At 36.7% G+C, this 21,117-nt stretch overlaps 1 protein-coding gene across 1 annotated transcript in view; it reads left to right on the forward strand.

The window, feature by feature from the left end:
• NBAS (neuroblastoma amplified sequence) overlaps positions 1–21,117 on the forward strand; it is a gene marked incomplete at its 5' end in the record, with an annotated part of 556,069 nt that overhangs the window by 472,286 nt on the left and 62,666 nt on the right. The window contains one exon of the mRNA XM_006869470.1: positions 18,688–18,827. Within this exon, the coding sequence (XP_006869532.1) occupies positions 18,688–18,827 (140 nt within the window). The remainder of the gene's footprint in view (positions 1–18,687; positions 18,828–21,117) is intronic.

The following is a 21,117-nucleotide window of genomic DNA, read 5'->3' on the forward strand; positions in this document are numbered from 1 at the left end:
CCCCCCCCCACACACACACACAAAACAATAAGAGAGAGTCTTGGAAACCCTATGGGACAGTTCTGCTCTACCCTTAAAATGTGACTATGAGTTGAAATGAACTGATGGTAATGGGCTTCGCTTTATATATTTTTTTTTTTTTTTTCCTTTTCATTTGATTATCATTTTTCTAGCCTGAAGAGCCCTAATTTTTTACTCAATCTCTGGTAATTCACACGCAGTCCATTTGATCCTAGGCCCTTTGAGTTTGTTAGTTTGAAAGCTTATGACTGTTTCTGATTTTCTAGAACTTTGACTGTCTTCATTAAAGATCTTGGTTAGGTCTAATGAACACAAGAAACCACATTAAAAAGCAAGAAAAATCTATTGCCATTTGGATGATCCTAGCTCCTAGCATCCCTATAGCTCTATACTGAAGCAGATGGCCACAACCTTCTCCAGAAGAGTGGCTGCTGATATAAACTGCTGACCTATTGGTTAGTAGCTGAGCACTTTAGCCACTGTGCCACCAGGGTTCCTAGAACAGATTACATTGGTTGCCTAAGATTTTATATAAAAAGTAGCTTTAATAGAGATCTCATATTGTTAAATATCAGCTCTGTTGGTTTTTTTTTTTTCATTTCTGTGTATATGGCTCTCTAGGATAAGCATTGGACCCCAAGGTCAGTTTGAACTGCAAGATTGGTGGTTCAAACTCACTAGCTGCTCCTAGGAAACCCTAGACAGGGTCACTGTGAGTCAGAACCTGCACTTAATAACAACCACATCAAAACAGTAAGGATCCCTGGTACACAGTGGCTTCAGTGTTGGGCTGCTAACTACAAGGTAAGCTGTTAGGACTACCCAGGAGAAAGATGAAGCTGTCTGCTCCTATAAAGATTTATCATCTTGGAATCCCAACGGAGTTCTATTCTGTCTCCTGTAGGTTTTCTGTAATTTGGCAATGAGTTTGGGATTTGGTGGAGATTATCAGAGCAGGGTTTTTAGTTTGTCTATTTGCTTTGTCTTTTGAATTTCTACACACCAAGGCATCTCAGTGTGACTGTGCTGTATTCATGAAAGGAATTGCAGTTATTTTGCAGTTTTAAATCAAGTGGTCATCATATGAGTTTCTTAAAAACAGTTTAAGAGCTCATCAGCTCATATGGAAGATAATTACTACTTCAAAAAAAATGATCCTTTACATGTTTATAATTATTTTCTCTTTATAGAACACTTTTATATGCATTGACATCTATATCCTATTCATAAATATGTAAAGATAAAAGCGGCTCCTGTCAGTGCCTATAGGAAGATGTAGATTACAGGAGAGATGTCTTGAGTTAAAATATTCATGTCCGTCTTCAGCAGCCACAGAGAATTTTAAATTTAAACTGTTCTCATTTGAAAGGAGATAGCTAAATCTACTTTTAAGTGCAGGGGCTCGCTCTGTCTGATAAGGTGGCTACAGTTTCTTGATAAATTGACTTACACCAAGGACTAACGTCACCCAATTCAGTGAGAGACAAAGGAGAAGAGGTGTTCTTATGTTTGAGTCACAGTTGATATTTGCACTTGCAAATTCTATGATGTTTAATTAGTGCTGTCATTGAGGAATAGTCACTAGCTGTATATTGTTGTTGTTAAGTGCTATCGGTGCCTATAAAATACTGGGCATTTCACTTTCCAAGATTTTGTTTGATAACTTAGTGGGGAAGGAACAACAGTATTGAAAGAAGTATATTTTAAAATCTGGACTCACTGCCAGTGAGTTGATTCTGACATACAGTGAGTGACCCTGTAGGAGAGAGTGCACTCCTGGTGTGGTGCTATAGGATAAGCACTGTATTGTGAACCCTAGGTTGGCAGTTCAAAGTTACCAGCTGCTTTTCGGAAACCCTGTACAAAGTTGCTATGAGTCAGAATCAACTTGAGAGCATTTAACAACAACAACATAGGGCAGAGTAGACCTGCTGTCAAATAAACATTGGACTACTAACTGCAAGTTCGATGGTTCAAACCCTCCAGCCACTCCTCAGAAGACCTATACAGTCAGAACTGACTCTATACCCTATACAATCAGAACTTACTCAACACCACTTAACAACAACAGATCTTTACAGAAGCAGAATATGACATCCTTCTTATGGGTTTGAACCACCCTTCTTCTGGTTAGCAGCTGAGCACTTTAGCTACTGTGCCTCCAGGGCTCTTAAAAGGAGTGTGTTTTACTTTCTAATTTACTGAGAGAAGAGGAAAAGTAAAAGAAAGTATAGTAAAAAAATAATTTCCTTCAAGTATATTTTTAATAATCTGTGGAAGACATGCTTAAGAATCATTTAAAATATTATATGTGTTACTCCAACTAAATGGATTTTAAAAAGAAATGCAAGTTAATTTACACTCCCATTTTCTTAAAACATTCACATATCTTTGTATTCTGTCTTGTCTTATATACAGACATAATTCTTATTAGAATCAAAGCACAAATACAGCTTTCTGGGTTTTTATGCTTGTTGTTGTTGTTGTTGTTAAGTGCCACCAAGTCGGTTCCGACCCATAGCGACCCTGTACAGGGTTTCCGAGGATGTAAATCTTTACGGGAGTAGAAAGCCTCATCTTTCTCCCGTGGAGCGGCTGGTAATTTCGAACCGCTGACGTTAAGGTCCGCAGCCCGATTCGTAACCACTACGCTACCAGAGCTCCTTAGCATAGTTTAAATATGATAAGACAAATAGCACCTATCTTTAATTGTGTTCTTACTGTGTTTTGGTCTCTTTGTCAGTTGGTTTATTCTTCATATCTCATTTCATATTCACAGCCACCATATAAATAAATGTTCTCTCCATTTGGCAGAAGAGAATGTTAAATATTATGGTTCACAAAAGTCTGCTAATGTCTTCAAAATAAACATTTTTTGGTGCTGCTGTGGGATTATCATCATTATTTAGAAAGCTGAATATATAATCAAATTGACCGTTCACCATTATTTTACATTCTCTTTAGTGAAAAAAGTGGAAACCTTTGAGAGCCATCTCGAGTTGGTTTTTCCTCACTGTTAAATGTGTGCCATAGTCATTTCACATTCAAATTTTCATACTTGAAAGGGACGCTCATATCTGCTTGGAATACCTCTTTTAATATATATTTACTACTTCCTAGAAAAGAGAGAATATGACTCTTAGGTCTACATATATACATATATACTGAGACAGATGCCTTGTTGTCAGGTATTTTAGGAAACTGAAATTCCCATGATAATCACATTATTCTCATAGTCTCACAACTTCTGTAAGCCCCTGAGACTAGTTTTCTTTTACATTTGTGGTCTCAGAGCAATTTTACTCTCTCTAATTTTTTTTCAGTTAATTTGTCAGTTTTACAACATAATGATTTTCTTCCAAACAACGAATTTTAATTTTTCTCTTAATGAGCACCATTGCCAGTTGTGGTATGCAAATATATGAGCACAAAACCAACTCCTAGAAAGTAAATAGATAGTATCATCTTTATTGAAATGTATATGCAAGGAATGTGTATTATCATTTGCTATGGACCATGTTCTCTGCTGGTCTCTAGAATTTAGGCCTCAAGAAACATATTGTTTTCAGTGCTGTATGAACAGGTGCCACCATAGGAATAAGCACTGAACCTTAAGGTCATTTTGAACCACAAGATCCGCCACTCCTCAGAAACCCTGTGCAGGGTCGCTATGAGTCGGAGCTGACTCAATGGCTCTTAACAACAACAGTAAGAAGGGAAAAACTAATCTGACCTCAAAGAAGAGATGTGGGCGGGGGTGGGGAGGTGAGCGATGAATTGAGTCAGTGGAGAATTGATAATGGTAGGGAAGTATCCTGGGGCCAAAATATGAGGACTACTGGGTGCTTGGGACCACCATGCCATGTTCAAATCAAAGTATTTTAACTACTGACTTTGGTTCCTTTGAGTTAGTGGAAAAGGGAAAGCAATTTTAATGATGAAGACATCTCATTCCATTGATAGAGTCCACGATTAGCCTCTCTTAATACCAAACTCTGTTCTTTACAAAAGTATTAAATGAAGGTCCTCAAAAATGGATTTTTAGATAAAAGGATCTATTTTCCTTTGAAAGCAATGTTTGCTCTGACCTTCATTTAAGAAAAGGATGAAAAAATTAAGTTAAAAAAGGTAAGCATTAGACCAGTATTTTACTAAACCCCTATTGTAGGCACTATGAGAATTATTTCCACACATACCACTGTTGTGTGGCGGTATTTCTTAACACTGAAAATGTGGAGGTATTTCTATTAAAATTAAGGGGTAAAAAAAAGGATTTCCATTATCATTATTAATTCTTAGCATTGTTCTTGAAGTCCTAGTCAATACAATAAGACAAGAAACAGAAGTAAGAGCTATAACTGTTTTGTTTCAAAATTTTTATAGTGATGAGTGAAGGCTTATAGACAAGATCACCAGTTTTATAGTCAACAGATGATGCACTTTGTTTCATCGCAGTAATTGCATTCCTCTTCCTTGTAACAACAGTTATCTCATTTCCTCCCTGTGGTTCCTATTTCCATTCCACCCATAAGCTAACTGCAAGATTGGCAGTTGAAACCCACTAGATGCTTCCCGGAAACCCTATACAGGGTCTCTATGAGTTGGAATTGGCTTGAAGGCACTTAACAACAACAAGGTCTAGAAAAAGCTAAAGAAATACTAAACTATGACTAAAATTAATTTATTAAAAGACCTGAATAAATGATAAAAGAATAACAGTGATGCATGGGAAAATAATTTCATAGTGCTTAGAATAGGGATTTAGTAAATTATTAGTCTAATTGTGAAATTCTTACCTTTTCCCACTTATTTTGTCATTTTCTTAAATAAACTTCAGAGTACATGTTGTTTTCACAAAAAAATATATGCTTTCATCATCTAGAAAGCCATTTTTTAGTACCTTCATTTAATATTTTTGTAAGGAAAAGTTTGGTACCCAGAGAGTTGCGCTGTAGAATAAGCACTTGACTGCTAACCACAAGGTCAGTACTTCAAACCTACCAGCCACTCCTCAGAAACCCTATACAGGGTCGCTGTGAGTCAGAACTGAATCCATGGCACTTAACAGCACAACAGTCTTAGACTCTATCAACGTAATTAGTTATAAATATGTTACAAGGTTATTGGAAGACAATTTTTTATGAGCTTTTTCCCTTTTCTGCAAGCCTTGCAAGCAGAGGCCCTGATATCTTTGTTCTAGACTCTTTTCAAGGATGTCTTTGTAAAGCCTTGGAAAACAGAGATTGTTCTCTCCCTCCATTGCAAAGGGAAGTCATGCCTTCTATCCATAGGTAGATTCAGAATCCCTAAGCTCAGATTTCTTCGATCACACAACCTACTGTATGTGCAGGTGTCACTGGCCATTTGTGGGCATTTATGATCAAGGAACTGACAAAAGAAAATGCTGATACTGTGGCTGCTGCTCTTGCTGTGAATAATAACTTTGTCTCTGCCCCAAGAGTGAATCTCTTGTCTTCTTTCAGAACCCATTAGACTGTCTTGGGTTAACGTGTTATTTTGCCAGTAAGGTAAATTCTTTACAAAGCCTTGACAAAGTCTCTCATTCTAAAGGTGTTTCTTTCAAAATCAACTTCATGACCTTGAGCCAAATGAGTAAGGCACAGTGTAAAAGAACATCTTTCCCTTCATTTTTCATATTCATTAAGATGCCTGGGATAGAGTCAGGTAACTTAATATTCAGGAGCAAGGTTGGCCTGGGAGAGTAGTGGTACAGAAACTTTCTTCCTCAGAAGTCTGAAATCTCTTACTTTTGTTTAAATTATGGAAATAAGCATCTCTTACTGTTTCCAGTAAAAGCAGAACTGAAATTTTTTATGTGTAGGAAGGATGTCACAGGGTCGCTATGGGTTGGAACCGACTTGATGGCACTTCACAACAACAACAAGGAAGGATGTCAGAACAGACTCTGGAAGCCACCAATTCAAAGTGAAGGGAAATAACATTCACTGAGCAATTATCCAGCACCAAGCGCTCTTCTTCATGCTCTCCATGCTTTATTTCCATTAATATGTCTAGTAGCTCTCTAAAAGGCCTCCTCTCTCACCCTACCACATTATTGTTGAATGAATTGAAGTTGAGATATGTGGAGGGTCACACAACAAAAGTAATTGAGTAGAAATGCAGACTTAACATCTCTGCTTTAATACAGCCTTCCATTATACACCACTAAAGAATTCTTGTCAATGCTGACGTTTCTCAGTTTTCTACTTACCTATGTCTCAAAACGATAGATTACCAGAGCTTTGATATACCTTTAGAATCACTGCCTCTTAACATTTTCCCCACTGCTATCACATACTCCTGCAAGAAGAGACTTTCTAAGATCATAAAAGTGGAAGAAGGCATGTCTTGTATGTTACTAGTTACTGTTTGTGTATTTATGTGTCTTAACTTTGCCAATTGAAAATGTGGTCTTATATGATGAATATTTTTGTACATTCAGTTTACTTTGGACATACACTATTGCTATATGTGTACCCTTATTGCATATGGAACATTCTATTTAATTTTTTATATCAAAAATCTGGGGGATACCTCAGAATCTCCTAGATATATTGGATTTGGTTCTTAACATTTTGTTTATTCCTGCTAAAAATTTTCTCTGTATTACAGTTTCCTCTTCTCTTTAAAAAAAAAAAATTTTTTTTTCAACTTTGGATAAAAGGTCTCACATTTGATTTCTGTGATATATAGATGCAAAAATTAAATATTAATAAAGTGACTGTAGGCTCTGGTTGCACACACTCTTGACTACTAGCTGAAAGATTGGCTGTTTCAAAGGTGCCTTGGAAGACAGACCTAACATATGCTGCTTCTAAAAGCTCTACTCAACACACGAAGGGTCGCCATGAGTCTGAATCAACTCAGTAACAATCAGCAACAACATAGTAAGCATAAGTAATATCGATTCTCTACCCTTCTGTTAGCTTTTCAAGGGACAGCTCATGAGATGTCTTATTCATCTTTTAAAATTCTCTCCCTTTTCTACTAACTCAAAAGGAACCAAAGTAAATAGTGATAATACTTTGAACATGGTGCGGTGTTCCCAGGCATCCAGTAGTGCTAATCTTCTGACATCAACTCTCTACTGACTGAATTCATTTCTCTCCCCACCTTCATTCCTTCTATTCTCCCTTACCTCTACATAATCATATCTTACTCTTCCTGAAAGCTGTTCTCTTCTGAGGTCAGATAAACTTCTCTTCTTCTTGTTAAGTGCTGTTGAGTCAGTTCTGACTCATAGTGACCTTATATAGGGTTTCTGAGGAGCAGCTGGTAGATTTGAACGGTTGACTTGTGGTTCAAAGTCCAGTACTGATCCTATAGCACTACACCAGAAAGCTTCTCTCTTCTTGTAGCACTGTATGTTTCTTTCTTTTTTAAAAAGAATTTTTTATTATGAATTATATGATAGTTTACATGAGAGAACTTTAGTTTTACATTCATTCCATCGTATATCATCTCATTGCCATGGTTCCAACCAACCAGAGGGTATATCCTAGAAACTCACCCCCTACACCCCGCCCCACCCCCAAGTTTTTGGCCCACAGTCCCTTTCCCTCTCTGGATCCAAAGTCCCCAGCCGCTTCATCGCTCCATGTCATCATCTCTGTCTCCATCTCAGGCATCTCTGTTTCTCTGGGTAGGGTCCCGCTCTCGGCTCTGTTTATGTTTCTTAAAGCCTTTATGGAGTCTTGGTGTGGTGCTGTGAGTTAATGCATCAGACTGCAAAGTCATTTGAACTGCAAGGTTGGCAGTTCAAGCTCACCAGCTGCTCCTTGGAAACTCCATACAGGGTCGCTATGGGTCAGAATAGACTCAATGGCACGTAACAACAAGACCTTTATGAAGCTGAATATGTTAAAATAAAAATCTTCTCTTAACTACTATCACATGAGTCAATTAAGTATGTTGAAATGGTGAAGAGAATAAAAAGGCTATATGTACCGTAGACATTTTATGTGAAACTATATAAATGAGTATATTTACCAAGTATTTACTATAAAACTAAGGCTTTTTTTTTTGAGAAATTAAAAACTCTGAATTCGTTTTTGATTTTCAATTTCTTGAGCAAAAACTTGCAAAGAAATTCTTCTATGTTTCTGTGATTTTTCTCAATATTGTACAGCTGTTCTGCCTACATCAAGCACTATGGCAGTGTTTTATGTGACTAGTCTGATTGTTTTTCCCACATCTACAGCAGTTTTATTTTATGTGTGTGTGTGACAAGCTTAAATTAGGTTTTTTAAAGCTTTCAGCTTAGTTCTCATGGCTGAAACTCTTTCTTTTTGCATTTACATTTCCTCAGTTAATGTTAAGCTAAATTGTATGACTTACAATAACAATTTCGACTGGCATCAACAGGTTTGGGAGCAAACGTAACTAAGTCTTCAAGAGCTGATCACTCAGCTCATGGGCACAGAATATGCAAAGCTACTGGAGACTGCCCTACACTCATTTAGGGTGCTGTATTCATCAAAATGTGTTGTTCAGACTCTAACAACAACATGGTAACCACCTTTGGGGATGGGAATGGAGGTATAAAGCTAGCGGGTATTCTGGCTTGCTCTTTCAAATGAGATTATCATTGACACTTAAAGAAGGTTGAAGGTTGAAGGTTGAAGAAATGATCCCTGTAAATATCCAGTTTATGGTGTTTGCAGAACAACCAATGAATACTTTTATTCATATAATATTCTGAAGAGAGTAAATGTGTCACTTTTTGTATGTTTATTTTATATGTTTCACAACATAGGAAGACACCTAATTTGCTCATACTGATCTCTGTAATAAAAAAAGTTTTTAAAGCTTTTATTGTGAATTAAGTGGTAGTTTGCCAGGCAGCTCATCAATTTTACACTCAACTAATCATATTTTGTTGCATTGCAATGATGACAATCCCCTTCATGCTAACAGTATTAATGTCTATTCCCTTCCCTCCCTCCTTTTTTTTTTTGTTATTGTTTATATACACAAAATGCTCATAAAATATATATTCGTTTAAATGTTCAAAGTGCACATTTTGCAATCTAGCCTCCTGCCTTCTGGAACACAGCTTTTCTCATTCCATGGGTCTAGAGTCCTCAGTTGCTCTATCTCTGTATGCCATATCCTCTGCTTCCAGCTCCGCTGTTGCTGCTTTTCTTGTTACGATCCCACACTCCAATCATGTTCTTCCCTCCTGATGGTCCTAGAATCCTGTTCCTAGAAAGACTAACTAGTTCCTCCTTTTTGTTACACATCATCTACATTTACAGTTGTGATCGTGTCAATTAGTCATGATAACAATTACTATTGAATCAAAATTATCCTATCCCCATCCTTCCCCTTGCCCTTTCAGCAGACCCATCTGGACAAAAAGAAAACTATTCAGTGGAGATGCTACCTTACCCACCTCGTTTTGAAATTGAGCACACTTTTGAAAGCTTGTAAGTTAGCTACTTCATACCTTTAAAGTCCCCCATTTTTGGTAGCCAATGTCTAAGTTGCCTGTCCCTATCAACCCTGTGTACTGAGGGGACAGGCTTGATACTTGATACAAATTATCTTTCCCTTCCAGTTGGAATTTTGAGCAGCTACATCCATAAGCAAATGTCCAGTTCATCAAATTGCAGCAATTTATGCTTGCTTCCTCTATCAAACTTATTTATCTTTTTCTGGTGGAGTTCTAATCAGCAAACAATCCAAGCTAGGTCAAATGTCTACCATCTGCAAGTTTGGGTACTCTTACATGCCTCCCCCCCAGTTCAGATCAACTGACCTCTTCACTCAATTCCAGTCCCTAGTGGTTAGGTCAGTGCCCATGGCCTTGAGAGTTGCCAAGTCTCCCTAAACTTCAGATCAGCTAACCCTTCCTCTTCTCTCTCTCATCTCCAGGTCAACGGGAGTCTATGGAACATGGCCATATTAAACCCATGTCTTCATTGCTACATTTCTTCCACTTCCACTCACAAGTAGATCAGGGTGGTCACCAGTGAGTTTACAACCCTGCTCATGTGTTACCTTTGAGTTTCAGTCTTAGAAGGGAGTTTACCTTGCTGGGCTGACTTTTCTTTCCTTTATGGTCCCAGGTGAATAGCTTGCTTGATCTTATAACAGCCAAACAGTCTGCTGTTTTGTTTTTGTTTTGTTTTTTCCCTTGCTGGTCTTTCTTTCAAGAAATATCTTCTGTTCCTCTGCCCACTCCAGGTTGGTCTGCATGTCCTTTCAAGTGGGAATATCCCTCCTCAGAAGGTTCTGGTTGGGGCTCAGGATTTCACTTCAGGCCCCATACTCCACAAATCCTTAGTAAGAAGCCTGTTTCCCTGGGCAAATTCTGGTACCCCTTTTAGCTAATCCAATCAGTTACAAGCTAAAGACAGGTTTACAAGTGTTTTGTAATAATATTTCCCAATATTCCTTTCCATACAACTTAAATATCTATTTTATAATAGTAGTCAGGGGAAACCAGTATCTGCAAGACAGTTAAGCAGTTTAACATTATTTCCCCTCCTTTACCCATTCAGACTATGTCTTGATCCCTGTATCACAGAGTCCTGTTTTTCCAAGGTTGGGTATACATCACTGTTTACATCTATCCAATTTAGCCCATGCATACCTCCCAAGTCTTCCCCTGTCTTCCTTGTTCATCTTTCCCCTTCTTGTCCATAATCTACTAATGAAAAATGGCTTTCCCTTTGAATCATTTCCATATATAGTCATTAAACCTAAAGAGGAAGGTAGAGATCACCTGACTTTATTCCAGACAGTAGATTGACTCAAGAGGAATGCTTGAGAAAGGTGGATCATAAATTGTTACAGTCAGAGAGCAGAACTGTGATCATATGAAGGAACAAATTAAGTCGTGAATGTCAGGGTAAAAATAAGTCAGAAATTAGATTGGAGTAAGATTTTTAGAAGTAAGAGAATAACAAGAGAAGGCTAGAATTTCCCTTTCAGTAGGACTATTATAGAGGGATAGAAATTCCTCAAAGGATTCAATCAAAGTGAGCAAAGTGTCTTCTTAAATTGTGAGTTCTCTACATAGTCTAGAAGTATGTATCTTCTACTGAATGTGTTTAAAATTTTGGATTTACTGACTTGGCAAGAATCATCCTAAGGCTGATTTTTCTTTAGAGTATAGATTATTTTTAGACAAGTATTTCTTAAATATGTTGGTCTTAATTACTCTTTGCACTATTAAAAAGTCTTCAAGAGCCCAATGAACCTTTTTATATGGCTGTATCAATTGATGTTAGCGTGCTTTTAAAAAAAAGAACAGTATATTCCAAGTAAAATTAAATTTAATAAGAGTGGCATTGTTTTGCAATTTGTCAAATCTCTTTAACAGATATGTAAAAATTCTCTTCAACTTAATAAAGGGCAACTAGAGTTTCATTGTCTGCTTATGCATTCAACCTACTGAGATATTTTACTTGATGTGTACAAAGAAAATTAGACTGAAACAGATACAGAGTTAGAAAGGGGTGAAGCTTTCTCAGATAATTCTGAGTATTTTCTGATACCGTATCAAAACTCTTGAGAGGTTGTTTCTTAAAGATTCATTATAATGTAGAATTAGAAGGCATATCAACAAAATTTTCATACTGATACAAATAGAAAAGTTTACTGATCTCTATTTTACTTGAATTATCTTTTTTTTAACCATTTGTGACTTTGTAATATGCACTTATCATTTGAAAAATATTGGTTTACTAAATCATGCAGACCTTCCAAATACTGACTCATTCCATTATATGGAATCAAAGTTTTCCATTCATTAATATCACCACTGAATGATTTTATCAAGTTTAAGTGATTGGAAAATTATCAAGTTTATGGTGCCAAATAGAAGTTTGTTAAAATTCCAATTTTATCTTAAAACTCAAATTTATCATTGACAAAGTTCTTTGTCTAGAAGTGATTAGCTCATTTTGTTCATTTTGGAGAAAATATCTGCCAAATAAAAATGTGGGTTTTTCAACTCATAATTCAAAAACAAAAGTGGGCTTCCACAACTCAAAAGCAAAAGTGATTTTCCACTCATACTTCAGCATTCAGGAGAAATGGTTTATGCTTTTTTCCCATTTCATCCTAGACTGTTAAAAGATAAGTTCTTTTAAATATTAAATTAATGTTGTTTATAAAATTAAAATAAATATATAAAATTAATAATCCTCCAAAGATACCCATAAGTGAAAATAGCTTTTATTTCTTTCTTACGAGTGAGTTTGTAGCTACGAAGAATATGACCACTCCCACGGTTTGGTGCCAGCGCCTTGAATTGGATTGTTTGCTCAATGTACAAGTTGAATAAGTATGGTGAATGGATACATCCCATGCACAAATATTTTCTGATTTTAAACCATTCAATATCCATCCTCTTGCTCTGTTTGAACCACAACCTCTTGGTCTATGTATAGGTTGCTCATGAACTCAAATAACTATCCTAGTATATCCCTTCTTTGTAATGTTTTCTATAGTTGATTATGATCTACAGAGTAAAAAAATCTTTGTACAGTCAGTAAAGCACCAGTAAACGTCTTTCTGGTATTCTCTGCTTTCAGCCAAGATCTGTTGGATGTCAACAATGATATCCCTAGTTCTACTTCCTCTTCTGAATCTGACTTGAATTCCAGGCAATTCTCTGTCATTATACTGTTGCAAATGTTTTTGAATAATCTTAAACAAAATTTTTCTTGCATGTGATATTAGTGATATTTCCGATGATTTCTGCATTTTGTTGGGTTACATCTCTTTGAAGTGGGCACAAATACATGTTTTTCGATCAATTCTTCTGGTAGCTGCCTTCCCAATTTCTGTGCAGTGATGACTGAAAACCTCTAGTACTTCATCAGTTTGTTGAAACTTTTCAAATTGTATTTCATTAATTCCTGGGGTCTTTCTTTTTCCAATGCCTTCAGTGCAGCTTGAACCATTTCTTCAATACCATTGATTCTTGATCAGGTACTGCCTCCTGAAATTGTTGCGTATTGACCATTCTTTTTGGTACAGTGACTGTCTATGCTCCTTTCAACTTATTTTGATTGCAGGTTTGATTAGTTTCAGACTGAAGATGCTTGTAGAGTTTTTCAGTTTCATCATTACTAGCTTTAGTGGTTGGTATGTAAATACGAATAATAGTGGTATTATGTGGTATTCCCTGTAGTTTTTTGGATATTATCTGATCATAGACAGCATTGTACTTCAACATAGAGCTTGAAATTTTCCTTTTGTTGATGAATGTGATACCATTACTCTTCAATTTGTCATTCCTGGTATAGTAGACCATGTGATTGTTTGATTCAAATTGACCAATACCAGTCCATTTCAGCTCTCTAGTACATTTGTTGTTATTGTTAGGTGTCATCGAGTCGGTACCAACTCATAGCAACCCTATGCACAACAGAACAAAACACTGCCCGGTCCTGGGCCAACCTCACAGGATATCAGTATTTATGTGTTCCATTTAGTTTTTGACAACTTCTAATTTTTGTAGATTAATACTTTGTACATTTCATGTTATTAATGTATGTTTGCAGTTGTTATTTCTGCATTTTGAATTGTGCCACATCAGCAAGTGAAGATCCAGAAAGCTTTTCTTCATTCATGTCATTATGGTCATATTTTGAGTGTATTGAATGTAAATGATAATATAAGCATGAATAATTTCCTCTCACTTTCTTCTTTCCAAGGGGTATAATTTGTACAGAAAATAGGCCATAGAGAGTTTCTATTTCATATAATTTAGAGACTTCCATATGACTAATTTTACTATAGTTAATTATAGAAAATACAGTATTGTAGAAACTAGCAGACATCTACTGGGCCTTTTAAATTCAAGGTGGAATTGTCAGCTCAGAAGGCTGTAGTAAGTTTCTTTGCATCCCAAAGAGGTAAACTTGATAGATTTTCTTGAAAGATACATGATGATAATGGGGGCATATTCTGAACAAATTTGAAGAAAATTTAAAAATTGCATTAGTGAGGAAAAGTCCAGGAATATTGTGCTGACTAATTTTTATGTCCATTAGAGACTTGTCATTCGTTGATTGTTCAATTCTTTTTAAGTATAAAACTTTTTCTGCAAATAAACTCTAATGTAGAAACTCATATTATAATGCAAGGGAAAAAAGGTCAGCCATTTAACATGCCCTTTTCCAGAATATTATCAGATACAATTCTGGAAGATGGGCCCCTTAGGTTGGAAGGCACTCGAAATATGACCAGGGAAAATCTGCCTCCTCACAGTTGAGTTGACAGTGATGATGCAAATGGAGTAAAGACTTCGAGACCTTCATTTGCAGATGGGGCACAATTCAAAATGAAGAGAAACAGCTGTAAACATCCATTAATAATTGGAACCTGGAATGTACAAAATACGAATCTAGGAAAATTGAAAGTTGTCAAAACTGAAATGGAATGTATAAACATCAATATCCTAGGTATTAGTGAGCTGAAATGAACTGGTATTGGCCTTTTTGTATCTGACAATCACATGATTTACTATGCCAGGAGTGACAAATTGAAGAGGAATGATGTCACATTCATCGTCAAAAAGAACATTTTAAGACCTGTCTTGAAGTATAATGCTATCTCTGATAGGATAATATCCATATGCCTACAAGGAAGACCAGTTAAAACCACTATTATTCAAATGTATGCACCAAACACTAAAGCCACTGAAGATGAAATTGAAGAATTCTACCAATTTCTTCAGTCTGAAATTGATCAAGCACACAATCAAGATGTATTAATAATTACTGACGATTGGAATGAAGATGTTGGAAACAAAAAGGAAGGATTAGTAGTGGAAGGATTAGTAGTTGGAAAATATGGCCTTGATAATAGAAATGATGCTGAAGACCACATGAAAGAATTTTGCAAGACCCATGACTTCTTTATTGCAAATAACCTTTGTAGCCATCTTTAAACAACACAAAAGACCATTATACACATGAACTTCACCAGATGGATTACACAGAAATCAAATTGACTAGATCTGTGGAAAGAGATGGTAGAAAAACTCCATATCATCAGCCAAAACAAGGTTGGGGCAGATTGTAGAACAGACCTTCAATTGCTCACATAGAAGTTCAAGCTGAAGCTAAAGCAAACTATAACATGCCTATGAGAGCCAAAAATATGACTTGGAACATATCCCACCTGAATTTAGAGATTATCTCAAGAACAGATGTGATGCATTAGACACTAATGATGGCACACTTTTAAGAGTTTTGAGATGACATCAAGAACATCATGCAGGGAGATAGCAAAAGTTCATTAAGAAGAGAGGAAAGAAAGACAAGACCAAAATGGATGTCAGAAGAGACCCTGAAACTTGCTCTTCAGTGTATCAGTATAAGCAAATGAAACAAATGAGGAGGTAAAAGCTGAATAGAACATTGCAAAAGGCAGCTCAGGAAGACAGAGTCAAATATTATAATGAAATGTGCAAAGAGCTAGAGGTAGAAAACCAAAGGGGAAGAACATGCTCAGCATTTTTCAAGATGAAGGAACTGAAGAAAAAATTCAAGTCTCAACTTGCAATACTAAAGGATTCAATGGGCAAAATATTGAATGATGCAGAAAGCTTCAAAAGAAGATGGAAAGTGCTCCTGGATAGGAAGACTTCACATTGTCAAAATGTCAATACTGCCCAAGCCAATATACACATATAATGCAATCCCAATCCAGATTTCAGTGACATTCTTCAAAGACATGGAAAAAACTATTACAAACTTTATATGGAAAGGAAAGAGACACAGAATAAGCAAAGCACTGCTTAAGAAGAATAAGGTTTGAAACCTCTCACTCCTTGATTTCAAAATGTACTACACAGCTACAGTGGTTACAACAGCCTGGTACAGGTACAATGAAAGTTACATTGATCAATAGAACAGAATCAAGAATCCAGATATTAACCCATCCACATAGCCAACTGATTTTCGACAAAGGGTCTAAATATATTACATGGGGAGGAGATAGTCTCTTTAACAGATGGTGCTGGCAGAACTGGAAAGCGATATGCAAGATTGAAACACGACCTTTACCTCATGCCTTATACAAAAACAACTCAGCATGGATTAAAGACCTAAATGTGAATCCCAGAATTATAAAGGCCATCAGTGAAAAAATAAGGACAAATGTGAGGGCTCTAATTCAGGGCATATACAGACTACCAAACTTCAAACATTTTGAAATTTACACAAACATAAGTAGACAAAATAGATCGTTGGGACATGCTAAAAATTAAAAACTTATGTGCATCAAAAGACTTCACCAAAAGAGTAAAAAGGGAGCCCACAGACTGGGAAAAAAATATTTTGCAATGACACACCAGACAAGGGACTAATTTCTAAAATATATAGGAAGCTACAACACCTCTACAAGAAAAACTCAAATAACCCAATTAAAAAATGGGCACAGGACATAAACAGACACTTCCCCAAGGAGGAGATATGGGCAGCCAACAAACATGACAAAATGTTCACAATCACTAGCCATTGTTGTTGTTAGGTGCCATCGAGTCGGTACCAGCTCATAGCAACCTTATGCACAGTAGAACAAAACACTGCCCAATTCTGGGCAAACCTCACTATCGTTGCCACACTTGAGCCCATTAGAGAGAAGCATATCAAAACAACAATGAGATATCTCACACCAGCAATAGCAGCAAAGATCAAAAAAGTAGAGGACAATATATGTTGGCAAGGATGTGGAGAGACTGGGATGCTCCTGCATTGCTGATGGAATTGCAAAATGGTCCAAACACTCTGGAAAGCAATATGGTACTTCCTCAGAAGGTTGGAAATAGGAATACCTTATGATCCAGCAATTCCTTTACTTGGCATTTACCCACAAGAAATATGAGCCATAACACAAGTAGATATATGCACACCAATGTTCATAGCAGCACTATTTACAATAGCAAAAAGATGGAGACAGCCTAAGTGCCCATCAATGGAAGAATGGATAAACAAACTGTGGTACATATACACAATGGAATACTATGCTAACTTGAAGAATAATAAGGAATCTGCAAGCCACCGCATAACATAGATGAACCTTGAGGACATTATGTTGAGTGAAATTAGTCACAACAGGAGAAATACTGCATAGGGCCACTATTGTCCCCTCATGTTAGGTAGCCATTGTCTAAATTGCTCGTTCCTATCTACCATGTATATAGAGGGGATAGCACTGATACTTGATATGAAGACTCCTTCCCTCTCTGTTGCTATTTTGAGCTACCTATATCCATGAGTATAGTTTTAAGTTCATTAAACAAGATGACATTTGAACAAGTTAGAGGAAATGAGCCATCTGGAGGAAGAAGGTGTAGACAGAGAAAACAGATCAATGTTTATGTGGTGTGGCAGTGTACATGATGTCCACACCAAAGAGACCCTGTGGCTGGAAACTAGTTGAAAGAGATCAGATAAGGAATGTCTTGAGTTTGATATATTTTAAAAACCATTTTTCTGTAAGTCATACTGAGAATATTTCCAAACTCCCAATTAAAACACCAACTTAAATAATATAAAGCTTACTCCTGCTTATTAAGTTCTCTAGGGTTAGAACATGCTGATGTAATTATAATTGTCGCTGATGTAATTACAATTGTTTTCTGGCTTTGCCACTTACTAACCGTATTATCTTGCACAGGTAAGCCTGTTTCCTCATCTGTAAAGTGAGGTTAATTCTGCCTGTGCTATCCTCTGCAGAAAACTATTGTAGGGGTCAAGTAACTTACTAAATCAGAAATCATTTCAAAACGGTGTAGTGTGTTTTCATTGTCATTTCATGAAGGAATGTAGCATGGGGCTTCAAGACAGGTTTTGGAAGATCTGGCTGGTCATACTTCATGAACAGGGCTTCCCATAGTGATTACAATATTTCTTTAGTACATATCAACTTTTGTGTGAATATGGAATTTATGGTGTGAGTTTTTCAATTACTCCTTAGAATCAGAACCAGATTGTCAATTAAATTAAAAGTTTTGGAAACATGCACCAGTGCAGACAATTTAGCAAATATATAGGAAACCATCTATTGGCATCCTTCTAGGGTACTATCATCTGAGTCTTTTGAATGTCTCTACCCAAATATGGAGTCCTGGTGTGGCGCTATAGGATAAACACTGGATTGTTAACTGCAAGGTTGCCAGTTCAAACATACCAGCCTCTCCTCAGAAACTTTATACAGGGTCACTGTATACACGATGAAACTTAACAACAACAACATACCCAAATATAGAGACTCTGCATTTTGAGGATATGAAACAGCAGAACCAGCAATTGGCTTCATTTATGCATAAAACTATGTTTAATGTAGAATAGCAAACTTTTTCTTCCACAGAGACATTGAAAATTTGATTTTGTTTTAGTACTGCCACCATGCAAAAGTAACACCATTGAATTATTCAATGAGAAAAAGAATGAGTACTTTGTATTGGACAGGAACGTCTTTCACATGAGATATGGAGATGTGACTAAAAGATGTTTTACTCTATCTTAATTAATAGCAAAAAATCATATGACAAGTAGACTTTAGTAAAATCTTCAATTTCAGCCAGTGTTTAATCAAAATAATCAAATTTTAATTCTTAAGTATATGAATTCAGTCGTCTTTTCCACCAGTTCTAAGTATGATTTCTCCTTACAGGTCAATGTAATGGACATTGAAAGTGAAGAGAACCGCTGCTCTCTCTTTGTAGAGCTCCTAGAATCCAGTTACCAAGAAGTTGACTTTCAGCACTTGGCTTTACTCTTACAAGCCTGGCCACCAATGAAAAGTGACTATGTGTAAGTATTAACATAAAGTTAATGTAATTAGCATTTCTGTGTCTGGGTTTCTGTTTAAAATGCAGTACCTTGAAAAGAGTCAATGAAAGAATAACAATGTCAGTATTTGCCTCTACAGGAAGTTAAATTGTCTTTTGAAATATTACAGTATCCTTTCATCTCTTCTTGTACAAGAACCCAAATTCAGAAGTCTCAGACATTGCTTAATAATAGTCTATTTACGATAATTGCATAACAATTTTGTCCTGGTATTGTCAATAGAAAAAAAATTGGACTGCCTTTTAACAAAGCTCACAATATTAATATTGGAATATAGAATAAATGAATAATTCATATTTATTGAAAACACATAGTTATGTGTAATTTATACATAGTGGCACTGTAGGATAAATGCAGGACCACGAGGTAGGTTTGAACCACAAGAGTGGCGGGTCAAACTCACCAGTCACTCCTCAATAACCCTGTGGTTATAATGAGTCAGAACCAACTCAACAGCACTTAACAACAACTTAACAATCAGTAATCTCACAACAGATCTATAAGGAAAGATGATGTTATCCGAATCTCGCAGGTGAGTTGAGGTGCAGAAGTTAAATAACCAGATATTATACAGTTAATAAGTGAAGGAGACAGAATTCTAACCAGCTCTGGCTACCTTCACAGCTCATGTTGTTTGTTCCATGTCATGCTGAGCTTGCAGTTGCCACTCAAAACTACATGGAGCTTTCAGACAACTCCTTGCTCTGTCAGCAACATAACCACTCTTATCCTTTGCAAGTAGTGGTCAGATGTCCTCCAAGCACATGTGCTATATATCAGGAACTGCTGCTGTTTGTTGGCAAAAATTACACTTGCCATTGCCTCTATTCAAAATGCCCATTTGCTCCTGGACTGATCGTGTTCTTCCCACACTTGACAGGCAGACTTTCCCTTGGGCCAATGTGCTTCTCCACACTTCAGAAGTTAAAAAGAATTACTGCCTGAAAATAAATTACACTGTGATCAGTTTCGTACTGCTAAAGAATATCTGAAAACTATTCTTTACCTAACTCTTAAGATGAGACCATTAGGAATTTCTAGAGCGTATCCCAGAGAGTGGTGTGCTTTTTAGGTGTGTTTTTATAACCAAGTGTGTTCAGGGGGCGGAAATTGAGATCTTCACTATTTTTTGACAGAGATGGCATGCTGACATGTACTTATAAGAGCACATTGTTGTTCACTATTTGCAAGTGTGCAGTACAGGTCCTCATATAATAAAACCTGAAGTTTTACCTGTGACTGTGCATAGTTCTGAGTGCTCTTGGAATTGCTACCTTAGGGGTTAGGGCTGTTTGTTAGAAGCAGATTACTGAGTCACATGCTGGACTTTCTGAACCCAAATCTCTGTAGTGGGGCCTGGGAATCTATGTCTAAGGAAACTTAAAGGTGTGGATAATATGGAACACTGACTATTTAAAAACCACTCACTTTCTCATGGTAATATATAGTCACAAGAAACAAAGTCACCTTCACTTAAGCATGTAATACATTGGTGGTGATTAAGTGCCCTAGAGTTGATTCCAACACTTAGTGACCTTGCATAGATTTTCTGAGGCTTTAAATCTTTACTGGGAGCAAAAAGCCTCATGTTTCTCCCACAGAATGGCTGGTAGTTTCGAACTGCTGACTTTGCGTTTTAACATCCCAACTTACAGTCCACTATGCTACCAAAGCTCCATAATACATTGGTAGAAAAAAAAAATCTTAATTTTTAAAGGCCTATTTTTATTTTTATAGTCACATAGACTATTTGAAAATGGCTAGCCTGTATTTCATGACACTATTAAATCATTAGAATCAGAAGGAAGCATTTACAAATTTATTCAACCCCTTCTTATGCAATTTCGCCCCTACCTGGAAGTATTAGGAGTACTCATCTATCTAGGAATTGTTATTGTTAAGTGCTGTCAAGTTGGTTCCAACTTATAGTGACCCTGTATAGGGTTTCTAAGGAGCAGCTGGTGAATTTGAGCTGCTGACCTTGCAGTTCAAACCAACCTTGTGGTCCAGTGTTTATCCTATACCAGCACCACACCAGGACTCTACTACTAGGAGTCCTCATCTATCTAGGAGAACTCAGAGGATGGTTTGTTCTGTTCTGCTGCTTCCTGTCTCAAATTGGAGAAAAATGAGGCTTTCTGCTCCCGTAACATTTATAGCTTTGGGAACCCTGTGCAGGGTCGTTATGAGTCGGAACCGACTCCACGATACTTAACAACAACAACATAGGATATTGTATGATGGACTGCTT

The sequence above is a fragment of the Chrysochloris asiatica genome, unplaced genomic scaffold (assembly GCF_000296735.1).
Source record: "Chrysochloris asiatica unplaced genomic scaffold, ChrAsi1.0 scaffold00131, whole genome shotgun sequence".
Taxonomy (NCBI): domain Eukaryota; kingdom Metazoa; phylum Chordata; class Mammalia; order Afrosoricida; family Chrysochloridae; genus Chrysochloris; species Chrysochloris asiatica.